Here is a 16615-nt window from a genome sequence, read left to right on the forward strand (position 1 = left end):
TCCCAACACATAGGTTCACAAAGATATTCTGCTGTATTTTCTATAATAGTTTGAGCTTTCCTTTTTAAAATTTTTATATCTACTTGGAATTTTATTTTGAAAATAAATATGAATATGGTTTTACTTTTGCCACATTTATTCCAAAACCATTTTAATGAATCTTTTCCCCATTGGTTTGTGATGCACTCTGCCATTTTTCAAGTCCCAGTGTAGGTGTAGATCTGCTTCCGGGTCTTAGTGCTATTCAACTGTTTAATCTGTTTTTCTGCTGCTCTGTTTTAATTATTATAGCTCTGCGAGATGACTTCATAACACCTCACCCCAGCTTCATTTTTTGTGTTCAAAATTGTGTTGGTTATTCCTAGATCATTAAGTTCCTTTCATTAATCCTATGAATTTATTAATTTGGAAAAGTGGAATCTTTACTTTTGAGTTATCTTATACCTGAGAATGCTCTTTCTTGTTTATTCACTTTTTTTTTTGATTCTTCAGAAAAGATTTTTACTGTTCTGCACCAGGGTCCAGCACACTTTTGTTAGCTTTATTTGACACTCTGTAGTTTTTGTTGGTGCTGTATTTTTCCTTAGATTTTTGGTTTTTTTATGTTTCAGATACATATGTGAGTTCATATCCAGCATCTTGGTAAATCTGTTCGTTCTTGTATGTTCTTTCTCCCTTTGAGTTTTCGATGTAGGTGATTACATAATATAAAAATAATAGCAGGTTTTCTTTTCTTCCTTAACAGTTTTTTCATCTTATCTCCTCTTCTTGTTTTAGTGGACAGTAACACTTTCTAGAGCAACACTGAACAGTAGAGGCAATAATGGGCGTCCTTGTCTTTTTCCTGACTTTTTAATAGAAATATTTCTAAAGTTTCATCATTAAGTTTGCTACAGTTTCTCTGACAGGTTAGATACTTCCCTTCTGTTCCTAATGTTTGTTTTTTAATAATTGTCTTTTTTGTTTTTCATTGTTCTCTGCTTTATCTTATCCCTTCTGTTTTCTTGTTTCTGTAATAACATTACAATTATCTTTTAACTTCTTGAGTTAAGTACTCAGCTCATTTATTTTCAGTCTTTTAAAAAAATCTATTATTATGCTTGAAAGTCTGCATACTGTGTCATTATATTTACATGACATTTTCTGGTTTGGCAAAACTAAAGGGATGAAAATGGAGGTCAGGGAAGAATTGATTAGGAGACATTAGTAGGGGGATCCCTGGGGGGCTCAGCGGTTTAGCTCCTGCCTTCAGCTCAGGTTGTTATCCTGGGGTCCTGGGATTGAGTCCCACATCGGGCTCCTGCATGGAGCCTGCTTCTCCTTCTGCCTGTGTCTCTGCCTCTCTCTCTGTCTCTCATGAATGAATGAATGAATGAATGAATGAATAAATAAATAAATAAATAAATAAAATCTTCTAAAAAAAAGGAGACATTAGTAGAATTTTTGTTGTGATGCAATTGCTTGATCTTGATCAATTGCAATATCTTGATTGTGCTGGTATCTACTTGTACAGAACAGTAAAATTAAAAGGGTGAATTTTATTGTATATAAATTATACACCATCTTTAAAAAATTAGTTTTCTTTAAAAAGTTAGTTTTCTGTAAGGACTGCTTTAGTTATATCCAGTGTGTTTTTATATGTACCACTTTAAAATGAAAAGGGAAAAATTTTTATTTTCATTGTTTTGAATTTTGATGTATTCAAGTGTTTTAAGAATCAAGATATTATAAAAACTATATAACTTACAAAGTAATATAACCAAATAACATTATTAAGTAATATAACAGGGAAATATAAAGTAATATAAGAAAGGGATGCTCTTGTGGTAGCTGGGTGGCTCAGCTGGTTAAGTGTCCACCTTTGGCTCAGATCATGAGCTCTGCATCAGGCTGTCTGCTTAGTAGGGAGCCTGCTTCTCCCTCTGTCCCCTGGCTTGTGCTCTCTCTCTTGCTCCATCTCAAATAAATAAAATCTTAAAAAAAAAAAAAAAAAAGAATGTTCCTACTCCTTTTCTGATTTCCTCTATTCCTCCCTGCCCATTGTATGTGTCTTTCCATTGTTTTTCTCATACACATACAAATATATATATATTTTTTTCTTTTCCTTTTTTAAAAAAAGATTTATTTATTTTAGAGGTGGGGAGCAGGTGGAGGGGCAGAGGAAGAGAATTTCAAGATTTCAGACAGACTCCCTGCTGAGCGAGATTCCCAACATGGAACTCTGTCTCACAACCCTGAAATCATGACCTGAGCCAAAATCAAGAGTTGGATGCTTAACAGACTCGGTCACCCAGGTGCCCTATTTCTCTTTCTTTTAATACGAAAGTTAGCACATTGTAAACATTGTTCTATATCTTCCTTCTCCACTTAATATTTTCCAAAAATCTTTCATGTCAGTACTTAGAAAATATCTTCATTCTTTGTTTAAAAACATCTGTATAGTATCCCATTGTTTTGGATGTATCATTGTTTATGTAAGTAATACTTTGTTAATGATTCCTTGGGTTATTTCTAATTATTTGCTATTATAATGTTGTATCTAATAACAATAAAATGTCTTATCATTTTAGACATAAATGACTGTGCCTAAAATAAATTCCAGGAACAAAATTACTGAGAAAAGAGTAAATGTATAAGTAATTTGTACAAATTAATTACCCTCCAGAGAAGTGTTAACCATTTTCTATTCCACCATAAAGGAATGAGAGAGGTAATTTCTTTCCTTAATTCTCTTTAATTTTTATTACTGAAAATTTTAAAAATAAATACAAATATCTTGATTTTCTATTCTTAAATATATACTCTTAATAATAGGACAAATGTTTTGAATTTTATTTTTAACAGCTTTTTTATGGTATGACTTACATACCATAAAATTATTTCATCTTAATCATACAATTCAGTGACTTTTACTAAATTTACAGTTCTACAGCCATCACTAAATCAAATTTTAAATATTTCCATTACTCCAAAATGATTCTTTATCTCCATTTGCAGCCAGTTGTTGATGCTACCCCTAAGCAACCACTAACCTGTCCATAAATTTGCCTTTTCTGGATATTTCATAGTAATAAGAGTCACACACACACACACACACACACACACACACACATATGGTCTTTTGTTTCAGGCCTCTTTTATTTAGCTTAATGTTTTTTAGATTCATCCATGTTTTGAGTTTTTTTTTTAAAGGTGTTTGTTTTTATTTATTTTGAAAGAGAGAGAGGGTGCATGCAAACAGGGGAGGGGCAGAGTCAGAGGGAGAGAGAATCCCAGTCAGACTCCACACCGAGCATGGAGCTCAATGCAAGGCTTGATCCCAAAACCCCAAGATCATGACCAGAGCTGAAATCAAGAATCAGACACTCATCCAACTGAGCCACCCAGGTGCCCCCATGTTCTGAATTCTTAAAACTGATATTTATTATAGCTTGTATTAGTACTTTGTTTCTTTTTGTAACTGAATAGTATTCCATTGTATAGATATGCCACATTTATTTACTGGAACATTTTCTTTTGTAGCTGGTTAACATTTTTGCACATAAATAGATTAATAATCTTTTTGGCATCAGCTAATACATATGTTGTATTCACATTTCTCCAGGACCCAGTCCAGGACTATACATAGCAATTTGTGTGTCCTTAAATCATTTTAAATCTATAGCTATCCCTTTTTCCTCTTGGTAATAACTAGCTGAAGATTTCATGCTAATTGACAATCCCAGCTCTTAGATTTCTTTGAATGTTGCCTATGGTGTTCCTTAGCTTGTTCTGTTCTCGGTATTTTGTATAAATTTTGATTTGGTTCCAATTGAACAGTTTTGGCTAGGATTCATCAGAGATAATATTGTCATTCCATACTGTATCTCGGTGGGAGATAAATAGTATGAATAGTATGTGTTTGTTCTACCATTTATAATGCTAACTTTGATTATTAACACTCTAATTCTGCCAGTATAAAATTTATATTGTTTCAGTCCTTGTAGGTAAAGGGTCATCTTTGTTGTGTTACTTTAGCACCACACAGATGTCCGATTCCTTATTAATCTTTACTTTGATGACTAAAACACTGATTAATAATCATTGCCTGGAAGCATCTGCGTGGCTCAGTGGTTGAGCATCTGCCTTTGGCTCAGGTCGTGATCCCAGGGTCCTGGGATCAAGTCCCACATCACACCCCCCACAGGGAGCCTGCTTCTCTTTCTGCCTGTGTCTCTACCTCTTGCTCTGTGTCTCTCATGAAAAATAAATAAAGTAAAATAAAAAATCATTGCCTGAATCCATAATTTCACGAGAGGTTGCAAAATGATACTTTACTTGTTTTGTCATTCTACCTACATTTATAATTGGCATTTTTCTTCAGAGAGGAGTTTTTCCTCTTTGGTTAGAGCTATTTGTCTTCCCTGAACTACAGAGGATTCTTTAAAACAAAAAACAAAAACAAACCCCACAAGCCTTGTCTTCTTTCCAACCCCTTGCCCCAAACCAATAGTTTTATATTAAGGAGTTGATGTAATAATGCCTCACTGAAATGTAGTAAATTCATCTTATTCAGTTGTACATATTTTACACTTTCCAGTATGGTATTCTCTTTAAATTTATGGATTAAACAGAAATTGTGTGTGTATAAGGATGTTGAGTTTCCAAACAAGTTTCTTTTGTTAAGAGTTTTTCAAATTACATTTTTGTTCTATTGTGGTCAAATAATGTGGTCTCTGTTAAATTAAGGTTTGTTTTTGTTTTATTTAAGTAATCTCTACATCTAACATGGGGCTTGAACTCCTGACCCTGGGATCAGGAGTCACATGCTCTATCAGCTAAGCCAGCCAGGCATCCCTGTTAAATTGAATTTTAAAGATTCTTAAAATGGCTTATATAACCTAACATCAATTTTTAAATAAATGTCTCATGTGATTTTGAAACAAATATTACTGTTCTATTAAATTACATTTGTTAATATTATTTGAAATACTCATATCCTTATTTTTGGCCTGCTTGATGTATTAGTTATTTAGAGGGATTTGTTAAAAACCTCCCATTAGGATTATAGATTTTTCCATTTGTACTTATACTTTTCAGAGGTTGCTTTATATATTTTTGAGGCTTTGTTTTTATGTTTATGTAGCTTCATGATTGTTAAATTATCTTATTGGATGGCTCCTTTATTGGTAGCACAATTTTCTTGTCCCTTTTAATTGCTGTTTATTTAAAATATGTGACATTAATATTTAATTGTAGCAGCCTTCTGATTGGCATTTTCCTGATATGTTTTCTTATTTACTAATTTTAAAATTTTTGTTGTTTTAGGCATGTGTCTTATAAGCAGTATAATGGCAGAATTTTAAGCCAATTTTAGAGTCTCTTATCTTTTAGTAGGTGAGTTTATATTCACTCTGACAATATATTTATATTTACTTCTTTTATTTTTTTAAACTTCTCATTTTACTTTTTTTTAGAAGGGGTGGGGTAGGGGCAGAGGGAGAGGGAGAGAGAATCTTGAGCAGACTCCATGCCCAGGGCAGAGCGAGACGTGGGACTTGATCTCATGACCCTGAGATCATGACCTGAGCTTAAACCATGAGCTGGATGCCCAACCAACTAAGCCACCTGGGGCCCCCATTTGTATTTAGTTCTGACATATTTTGTGTTTTCTATTTGCCATGCATTTTCTGTTTTTTTTTTTTTTCTCTTCTCCTACTCTCTATTGAATTGATAGCTTGCTTTGTTCCTTTTATTTCTCAGTGTGGAAGATATATATTCCACCTATCTGTTATATCAATGGTCCTTCTGAAGGTTAATATATATTCTTAAATGAATTTTTTTGTATAGTGTTAAAGTTTATCACTCTTTCCTTGTGCCTTCTGAATTAGGTAAGACTATTAACATTTTAATTTTGTAAAAATCTTTTTACAGCAACCCTGTCATTTTTATATGTTATTTTAGTTTCACTTTTTCTGACCACATTTAAAAAAAATAATTTTTGTTCTTCTTCTTCTCTCTTTGTTTTACTATCTGTATTAGTTTTTACTATCTTTTAATTATCTCCTTGCTTCTGTTTGTTTCTTTGATGCCATTCCATCCTCCTGAGTTCATTTTTCTACATTCTGAAGTATAGTCCTTTGGTACTTTCAGCTAGAGTTTGTGGACTTTATAAGTCCTGCTCTGTTTGAAAGTGTCTTTATTTCACTTGAAATCTCTAAAATTTAGCTATAAAATAGGTACAGTAAAATCAACTGGCCTAGTATATAGAGTTATTGAGGGGAACTAATATTTGTTGTGAATACTTCATAAACTATTTTAGATATATGTGAGTGTGTGTGTGTATATATATACATATGTAAAGTGCTCATATTATTAGCTAATATAAATTCTATTAGATTTATATTAATATAAATATATTTATATTAATATATAAATATAATTTAATATCACATAAATATAATTATATAATTACATATAAATATTATAATTATGTAAATATAATATAATATTATAATTATATAAATATAACCTAATATAAATCCAATTACTATGTTTTGGGATTTTTATTTTTATTTTTTATTTTTTTATTTTTTATTTTAAAGATTTTATTTATTTATTTGAGAGACGCAGAGAGAGACAGAGAGAGGCAGAGACACAAGCAGAGGGAGAAGCAGGCTCCACTCAGGGAGCCCGATGTGGGAATTGATCCTGGGACTCTGGGGTCACACCCTGAGCCGAAGGCAGACACTTAACCACTGAGCCGCCCAGGCATCCCTTGAGTAAATTTTTAAAATCATTCCTTACTATATTGAGATAATATTCACTGGAATAAGAGAGAATAATACCAAATAGAAATATCATGAATTGGTCACACTTTGAGAGAAGAACTAGGATAAGATGAAACTCAGATCCTGACTACAAGCTTAGGGTTGCTGCTGCTCAGTGGAACTTTGAGATACACAAGGATAAAATTAAATTTTTTGGCTTTGTTTTTATGTATTTACAAAGACTGTGCATCATAGCATGGAAAAATCCATATGATACAGAAAGAAAAATGAAAGAAAGAAGAAATCTGCCAGAAATCCCACAGAATAAAAACCATTGACATATTGGAACACAGGATTCTAGAAATCTTGCTCAGCATATGTGACTCTGTATGTTTATAGATCATTATCTTTTCATATTTCAAAAGGACTCATAGCACATAAGCAGTTTTGCAACTGCATTTTTCATTTAGTAACATATCAAGGGAATATAAGTAAGCTTCATTGCATATAATGAATAAACATACGTTCCTGTATGGATGTATCATAATTTTGTTGAACCAGTTCCCTAGTGGGAGGCATTTAAATCAGATATTTTTCATATTATAAATTAGGCATAGTCACCTGTTTATTTCTGTAGGATAAATTGCTAGCAGTAGTATTGCTTGGTCAAAGGGTGTACATATTTAAAATTTTGCTATATGTTTTCAAATCCCCCCCCCCAAGTGCACAAGAATGTCTTTTTCCTCACACATACTGAGTATTGTTATATTTTTTCCTTGGATTTGCTGGTTTGCGATTTTTGTCAATATTTCTACTTGTGCATTTGAACATCTTTTCCTGTTTTATTGATCACTTTTGAGGGATCAGTAGTTCTTTTGAGAATTTCTCTTTTGACCATTTATTCTCTTATAGTATATTCATCTTGTTCTTAATTTATGTTAAGTCTCTATTTTTATTGGGCTTACAAATCTTTGTCATGAAATTTCAGGTGTTTTTTTTTCCCCCAGGTGGCTTTTTTTTTTTTAATTTAATTAATTAATTAATTAATTAATTTATTTATTTATTTATTTATTTATGATAGTCACACAGAGAGAGAGACAGAGGCAGAGACATAGGCAGAGGGAGAAGCAGGCTCCATGCACCGGGAGCACGACGTGGGATTCGATCCCGGGTCTCCAGGATCGCGCCCTGGGCCAAAGGCAGGCGCTAAACCGCTGCGCCACCCAGGGATCCCCCCCCCAGGTGGCTTTTTATCTTTAACCTTGTTTGTGCTTCATATTGTTGTTTATTTTTTCAGTTTTTTGTTTTTATATTTTTGCTTTTCAATCTTGTTAAGAAATTTTTGAAATTTTTATCAAAATTTCCTTTATGGGTTCTTTTGGGTTCTATGCTGTTTCCTTACAGTTGAGTAATTAAAAGATCTTCCGCACTTCAAAACTATTAAAATATTCATATTTTCTTTTAGTGCTATGAAAGGTTCATTTTTCTCTCGCTTGAATCCTTAATCCATTGGGAAAATTTTTTGTATGAGAGGTACCTGATATATGTCAGTGCCTCCCTGCTTTTCGTGTCTTGCTCTGGTTTTCAGACTGACTAGTAGAAATCAAGATATGAACATACTGAATCATGGCAGGAAGTGGGATTTGCCTCACTGTTTCTCTTCTCACAGTTTATTAATGCTCCTGGGGTATTTGTAAATAGAGATGTAGGTTCAAAGGAGAAGGGTGGGTTGGGAAGTGGTAGTTGACAGTCGCATGACAGGGTTGCCTCCTGTGAATGCATCTGTGGAACAGACAGTTAAAGAGAGGATACCAGACAGTGTCTCTTAGAAGTTTTGTGTATCACTTATTTTAGTGACCCTCAAGTTCTTAATCAGGGAAATGAAACTGGTAGCATGACCTAGGACAGCGGTTAAGGTAAGAACTTGAATGTATGTTTTAAGCCTTGAATACCAAGTGCTCTTTTTCCATGATGAAGCCATGAACTCTCTGAGTTCTGTGGACTGTTGGTGACTTAACTTTTTATTTCAGTATCTGTTGCTAGTTAAGAAAGAAATTAGAGGAGGTGGGCTGGCTTCTTTTCCCCTCTTTGACCTCTGATCTCCTGACTCATAAGTAAATGCTGTTAAGTTTCTTATCTATCTTACAGAAATTTCAAACATTATTTTTGACTGCTACAGACTACTGAATATCCAGTTGATGAAATTGAAGGTCTTTTACTCAGAAGAAATAAATCAAGAAGTAGGTAAGAAATGGAAATACATTCATGGCTCTGAAACATTTTTCTTAAAGTAGTAAGAGTTCATAAGGATTATTTTTGTAGGATAACTCCTTTGACAATAAAAATCAATGTAGAGAACACAAACAGGATAGAATAGCTGCCAAGAGAGGAACACAGCTGGTGATGACAGACTCTATTTATTGAACACTTAACGGCCAGCAATGTGTTTTGTACACGTTATCCCCCATTTACACTGTCCTGGCATCTTTAGTGTAGAGATACAGAAACTGAGGTTATAAGAGAATAAGAACCCACCTGCTCACCTTGTTTGTTGAAGGACAGAGCTGGGGGGTGGACTCTGGTCTCTCCCTTTAGAACCACCTGTGCTGTGGGTAATCTACAGTCTGGCCAGTCCTTTAAAGACCTTTCCCCTTTTTTGGACCAGAAAGCTCCTCTTCTCCTCGCTGGCACTTTATTATCTTTGTGGGCCCACAAGGAGTAGATGTCACAACCACAGTCCCATTTTCACATTTAGAAACTGTGGCTTATAGGATGCACGTAAGATAACTTTTGCCATAAGATTTGCTGTTTTGAGTTCTTCCCATTACTGAAGGGGAACAGGGCCTTCCTTGCCTATGTGCAATTATAAATGCTGCTCCTCACACAGGATACTTTCTTCCTGTTTGTCTGAAATGTATTATAATGGGCTGATTTGTTAGATGAGACGTAAAACTGTCATCTGACAACTATTGTCATAAATTTACAAATCGTCGTTGGCTAAGGTGTAAATTGAGCATCGTAAGGCTGTGCAGTGTCTAGTAGCCAGATGAGGAGAAAATGTAAGAGGTTAATTATTTCTCTAATCCTTTCTCTAGGTCTCTCTGTTTCATGTTTTTCCGAGCTGGCTGTGTAGCCTAGTAAGGTGGAGAAAGAAAAATGAAGTGGGATACACAGGCCTACCTTTTATTCATATACAACTAGAAATAGCATAACACAAAAGTCTGTGTTCATTGCGCTCCTGCTGTAGGTCTTTCTCTGTCTTGCACTTTCATTATGTGAGAAAGACTTTGCCAACAAAGTCATGGACTATAAACCAAGAGGCAAGATGCATATATGTGAAACGAGAGTTTGTCAGAACATTCCATTGTATCATGCACCAAAGAAAGGAAAGATTACCGTGGCCATAACTAATCAGGGCAGGTAAGATATGGCCAGATAGAGAGGACACGGAGTCTTGAGATCCTGTCATCTTCATAGTATTAAGAGTAAGAAGAGCTGTGGGTCCAAAGACCTAAGATTGACCCAGGGTGGAACCCTTGGGAGGCCAGCCATTCCATATAATGACATTAATGTATACTTTCCATAACAAATTCTGGCTTCCGAGGAGCCCTACCCACAGCTGATTGTGGATGAAAGGACACCGTCAGAGCCTACTCCGCCTGCCCCTCATGTTGTTGATTTGTCCCTTATTTTGAGGTCCCATAACATTTGATATAAACAGGTTGTGCTACATCGTCCTGCCATGTTTCCCTGTTGCCTTGGGATTTTCTTCTTCTCCCATCTTCCTTTGGTCTTGGTGCCTCGTATAGTCTGTGGATGAGGAAGATCTAGGAACCACTTAGTATGTGTTTGTCTTTATATCTTGATCCCAGGAAAGCTGTGCAAGGTCCTGAATTGTAAACCAGCCTTGTCCTTGGGATCTAGCGCAGAGCAGGGGCTGCACTGTCACTGCGGGCTGAGTGCTCTGTGTCTCCTACCTCTGTTCTCATCTCAGCTAGGTGGGGGGGATTGAGTATAAAAGCACATGTTCTTGGAGGTTCCATCCCACGATTCTGATCTGGCACAGGGTTACTGAAATAGACTAGAATGGGAAACACATGAACACTCAGTACTAGGGACAGGCCTTTAATATTAAGCCCTTGCTATTCAGACTGAGCATTGAGTTCAGCCAGTGAGGTAAAAGAGCTGGGATGTGTTTTGGGCAAATAAAAGCTATTGCAGTCTTGAGCATTTAAAAAGCTATGGAGATGGTTATCCTGTTTATGTGTAGAGGGCTTGCCTCTCAGGTGAAGAGTCTCTGCTTTCATCTCATTTCACATGAATAATTAATTGTAGCTACTGGGTTTTCCCTTATTCCAGATTTGCTAGAATGCACATCAGATCATACATAGGAGAAAGACCTTTGGTTTAATGGGACATGTTGCTGGTAATAGCTCCTTGCATTAATTTCTTTACTTCTTTTCCATAGCAGTGAAGAAGAAATGTGACTTTTTTTGTTTTTGTTTTTGTTGAAGGTTTATTTTTTAACCTCCATTACACGTCTCTCCCTGTCCCTCTGGACATTCAGGACAAAATCCTATTTCAACAGTTATTTAAACCAAACAAAAATTATTTTCCCAAAGCAAAGAAGGATATGTTTTTAACCTCGGTCTTGATGTAAAAAGCTAAAATGTACTCTTGGTTGTTGGTATACATTTGCTTAGAGTTAAATGAAATTAAGTAGGTTCAGATCAGGATGCTGGGTTTTGTTTGGGAGCTTTTGTCCCAACTCTTTCACTTTAAGTAGATGAATCGATTATCATTTAATAATGAATCTTGGGTACTGGAGTACTAACCAGCTCTCTGATAAATATTGCAGGACCTGAGGCTCACGTGCTTCTGAGCTGCTGTGGATGGCCCTCTCTCTCTTGACCACCCTTCCGAGTAGGATGTCACTGAGATCCCTCAAATGGAGCCTCCTCCTGCTGTCACTCCTGAGTTTCCTTGTGATGTGGTACCTCAGCCTGCCCCACTACAATGTAATAGAACGTGTAAACTGGATGTACTTCTATGAGTATGAGCCAATTTACAGACAAGACTTTCGCTTCACACTTCGAGAGCATTCAAACTGCTCTCATCAGAACCCATTTCTTGTCATCCTGGTGACCTCACACCCTTCAGATGTGAAAGCCAGACAGGCCATTAGAGTTACTTGGGGTGAAAAAAAGTCTTGGTGGGGATATGAAGTTCTTACATTTTTCTTACTAGGCCAACAGGCTGAAAAGGAAGACAAAATGTTAGCATTGTCCTTAGAGGATGAACACCTTCTTTATGGTGACATAATACGACAGGATTTTTTAGACACATATAATAATCTGACCTTGAAAACAATTATGGCATTCAGGTGGGTAACTGAGTTTTGCCCCAATGCCAAGTACATCATGAAGACAGACACTGATGTTTTCATCAATACTGGCAATTTAGTGAAGTATCTTTTAAATGTAAACCACTCAGAGAAGTTTTTCACAGGTTATCCTTTGATCGATAACTATTCCTATAGAGGATTTTATCAAAAAGCCCATATTTCATACCAGGAGTATCCCTTCAAGGTGTTTCCTCCATACTGCAGTGGGTTGGGTTATATAATGTCCAGAGATTTGGTGCCAAGAATCTATGAAATGATGAGTCATGTAAAACCCATCAAGTTTGAAGATGTTTATGTTGGGATCTGTTTGAACTTATTAAAAGTAGACATCCATATTCCAGAAGACACCAACCTTTTCTTTTTGTATAGGATCCATTTGGATGTCTGTCAACTCAGACGTGTGATTGCAGCTCATGGCTTTTCTTCGAAGGAAATTATCACATTTTGGCAGGTTATGCTAAGGAATACCACATGCCATTATTAATTTGATGAAAGCCCAGAGAAAGGGTATTCTGTGGAAAGTATTAAAATGACTAAAATCTCCAATGGCAAACTCATGGGAAGGTCACTGTGTTGACTTAACACTGAACTCATGAGGCTCACTTCATGAGGCTCATGAAGTGCCCACGGACTAGGGACTGGAGGGTTACACTCATGGTTTATTTAGACAGAAATCAAGTCTGGCCCTTTGAAGGTGATAATAAGAGGAATTATATGTGTTATAAAGGAAGCAGAGATTTTTGTTAATAAAATTAATAGGACCAAACTATCTGAACATGCCATTCTAGAAACTAGAACTTGTGAAAAGGGTTTCATTGAATTATAAGCTCATTAGTCGGTAACAAAGAGCAACGTGGAGTTCTATTCATCGAACAGTCTAGTCAGGTAAGGGTTTTGTGTATATCTTACGTGGATTACCAGTTTTTCAAAATATATAGTTCTGTGTAAAAAAACTAAAATTATACTAAGCAAAATTTCATCCATTCTGGTCATTCAGAAAGTACTTTAAGATGTTACAGCATTTCACAGTTATGAACTGTTATGAATTACTGTTTAATATTACTTAGGACTTTCTGGTGTTTGAGTGTTATGGTCATTTCAATACTGTATAAAGAGAATAGTAAATCACCCTTTACATTTGAACTTTTTTCCGGTTACTTCACTGATGAGTTTATTTAATGTAAAGTCATTGGTCATTATAGCACATCGGTAATCTCTTGGACTTTGATAAATGTTTTACCATGGTAATGTAGAGGAGAATTAAAACAAGATCTGAATTATTGTCTTGTTTTTAAAAATATATTCCCAGTGTTTTTATGTCACTTCATCTGTCTCATTTTTTTCACCGAGAAATTAGGAATAAAACAATGCCAGGCAGCACCTTTTCCTTTCGGAAAGGACTCTGAAGACAGAAAAGGAAAGAGAAAACCCCTTGGCCAGAATATTATGAATATTATTGATCTGTGTGTTCTCATTAACAATCAGTTTGAGAATAAAGAGGGGGGAAAATGGTGCTGCTATTATTACTAGTTTCACATCAAAAAGAAAACCCTAATCTGCAGTCAAAGATCATAACTGAGTTCCATGTCACGTAGAAGCATGTTTCTTCATAGGAGTGGCGATGGAGGTCACCTCTGACTACTGGTAGGTCAAAGAGGAAGACTCCTTGTCCATAACCTTGAGATTGTGCAGTTTCCCATTGTGGCCCATATGGGACAAGTGATTGCTTTTTCTGGATGACAGGTTGGCAAAAGATCAAATCCATTGGCAAAAAATACAAACTTGAAAATATGTAGTTAGCTCTAGTAATAAGTATTTATAATTCTCCTATAAGATGTGCTTAATTTCAATTAGACCTATTTTAATTTCTTAAAGATTTAGAGAGAGGGAGGGGGTGGGGCAGAGAGAGGGGAAGAAAGAATCTTAAGCAGAGACTCTCCACTGAGCTCAGAGCCTGACTCAGGGCTTGATCCCAAGGACTGAGATCATGATCTGAACTGAACTTAAGAGTTGGATGCTTAACTGACTGAACCACCCAGGTACCCCCAAATAGAACTATTTTAATGTGTGATTCTCTATAAGACAGTTATTTCCATTTTCCTGGTCTGAGATCAGTTACAATAAAATCAATTAAATGAAATATCCTGTGGAATCAATCTATGCCCTTGCTAATCCCCATTCACGTAAGAGTCACTTTCTTTAAGACAGATGGTGGTTATTTTTGTGTTATGATTAGTTTAGTTTTGTAGAAGTTTATATTGATGTTGGGGGAGCTATGTCAAAGAATTTCTTAAAACTTTTAAAATAAAAAATAATTTCCCTTTAAAACAAAAAAAAATCACAATGAAATGTAAACAATTACCAATTTCAGAAGGTTGTATCTTTCAAGTAGAAATTGGTGCCTAAAAGATCTCTAAGAAGTTAAATGATTATGAAAATCAAGAGGTTGGGTCATTATGCTTTTTGTTTTTAGTTACATGCTTCTTAATAGTCTAAACTTTTAGTAGTAAATACCAGTCAGCAGCGTTATTAAAATCTTAGCCTCAGATGTTTAACCAAATAGCATTTTTTATTTTAACTCATAACACAGCTTAATGCTGGAGGCTGACCTTAAGCTGATCCTCTCCCATCTGCCACCTCCCCGCCACCACCATGGCCTCGCACACTCTCCCTCACTCGTTTGCTTTGCTTCTCCATTGCATTGAGTCTGACCCCAGCACATTAACTTTTGCCAGATTATGCTACAAGAATAACTCTCAAGTCTCAGGGTGACATAGTCACGTTTTCTTTTCACCCACATGGCATGCCACTGGTGGCAGGCATTGGCTTGAATCGTCTCATCTCAGGATACCCGATGCAAGGCAAATCTCATGCCAAGTCCAGGGCCAGTGCGGGTGGGGGCGGTGTATTCTCACAGGAAATAGTGCAAGTCATGTGGTGGCAGAAGGAATGTGTTGTATAGGACAGGGTACAGTCCTACAATCTGCCACACCTGGTATGTGAAAGGGAGAGGAAGCCCAGGGATCTGCAGGTCTGCGGCTGGCCTGAGTGGATCAGAAGTTTTCTGGCTCACTTGAACTGGTGCTTTGATCCCTTCCCCGAGCTGGCTACCCTTGCACCCCTGTTAATCTTTCCCTAGCTCCACCCTAACATGCTGGGCATTACCGTGTTCCAAACAACTCGGTAAATGCAGAGTGGTCAGAGCTGAGCTATTTATGACAATAGTATTTTCTGAGCATTAGGTTCAGGACAAAGGCCTGTTCCCTTGCAATTACCGCAGGCAGTCACTGCAGGATGGAGGGAGAGCAGGAGGCATCGGAAGGGGGATCCAGACTTAAGTGGCAGGGAGGGTGAATATGTGCCAGGTCCATCCTGCCATCTTTGGGGTTGTTCCATCCTTTAATCTGCTGGGAATTAATATTAAGCCAACTCCTGGATTTTGTGTGAGCTGAACTAACACTAATTGGGCATCTCCTCACACTCTCCACCAGCTCCCTGATTGTCCCAGTGTGGTTGATATGGGAGTAAGCCCTCCAGCAAGCCATCAAAATCGATGGCACATGTTGATGGTGTTGGTAGGCGATGAAAGTGAGCAAGACCCTGAAAGCGAAGGGGAGGTTTGAGTGGTCACTCCCTTGACAGAGTTTGTGCTCAAGGGAAGGGCCACGTGATGGGTCTTGTAAGGACAAAGGGCCCAAAAGGACAGAAACCTCACTCTGTATTTAAGATAAGTGATGGAGGCACCAAACTTGGGCTTCGTCTTTGAGTCCCCGGTATGGTCCACACAGCCAGGGGTGGTGGTTAGTGGAGTCTGCACAATTTTCAAAATTCCAAAAGCTGAAGGGAATCCATACATTTACATAAGATAAGGTTGCCCAAGCTAAGGAAAACGTCTCCGTTGGCTAGAATCTACTCAGCTAAGACAACAGCCATGATCAGCTTATACTACACGGAAAAGTAATTGGAGGTTGTTTTTGTTTGATTAATAAAATAGAGAAACTATAGTAAGCGCAGAGTCATGGATGTGCAGCTCATCGAGGGCAAGGGGGCCTTTGCCAAAAAAAGACTTCCGAACTCTTGTTCTCGGATGGGAAGGCTTGTAACTTGTCCAAGGCCATTGTCAAGCCAGAACTAGGATGTTCCAGGCCCAGCTCCCCTGCTCTTCCCATGCTAACAGCGAGCTGGGTTAGGGCACATCCCACAGTGGAAGTGGAGAAATTTATATGAATACCCCTGACTCGGGGGTGAGGGGAACCTGGAGGAGCCGGGCCATGGTCTCCAAAGGAATTATGGAACCGTGTGGCCGCCGGGCGTCCTGGGAAGGTATGCGGGCTGCCGGGGAGAGGCCAGCGGGGGTGGCCGGTGGGGCAGAGCGCCCGCTGCCCCACACTGTGACAGGTGCCTGTCGCGGGGCCGCAGGAGGGGAGCCCCGGGTCCCTGATAACATCACGCAAAGCTTGCC

General features: G+C 37.2%; 1 protein-coding gene across 50 annotated transcripts in view; it reads left to right on the forward strand.

Moving 5' to 3' along the window:
* B3GALNT1 (beta-1,3-N-acetylgalactosaminyltransferase 1 (Globoside blood group)) overlaps positions 1-13475 on the forward strand; it is a 25329-nt gene extending 11854 nt beyond the window's left edge. For 9 of the 50 annotated variants that reach the window (XM_072752356.1, XM_026016480.2, XM_072752322.1 and 6 more), the window contains 2 exons: positions 8898-8993; positions 11608-13475. In XM_072752356.1, the coding sequence (XP_072608457.1) occupies positions 11642-12637 (996 nt within the window). In that variant the 5' untranslated portion in view covers positions 8898-8993; positions 11608-11641 and the 3' untranslated portion in view covers positions 12638-13475. Of the gene's footprint in view, positions 1-2134; positions 2295-2570; positions 2711-5307; positions 5377-7830; positions 7992-8897; positions 8994-11607 lie in introns of all 50 variants that reach the window. The other 41 variants (XM_072752336.1, XM_072752323.1, XM_072752337.1 and 38 more) reach the window with 12 other exon arrangements.
* Positions 13476-16615: the final 3140 nt, after the last annotated feature.

This window comes from Vulpes vulpes, chromosome 3, assembly GCF_048418805.1.
Source record: "Vulpes vulpes isolate BD-2025 chromosome 3, VulVul3, whole genome shotgun sequence".
NCBI lineage: Eukaryota > Metazoa > Chordata > Mammalia > Carnivora > Canidae > Vulpes > Vulpes vulpes.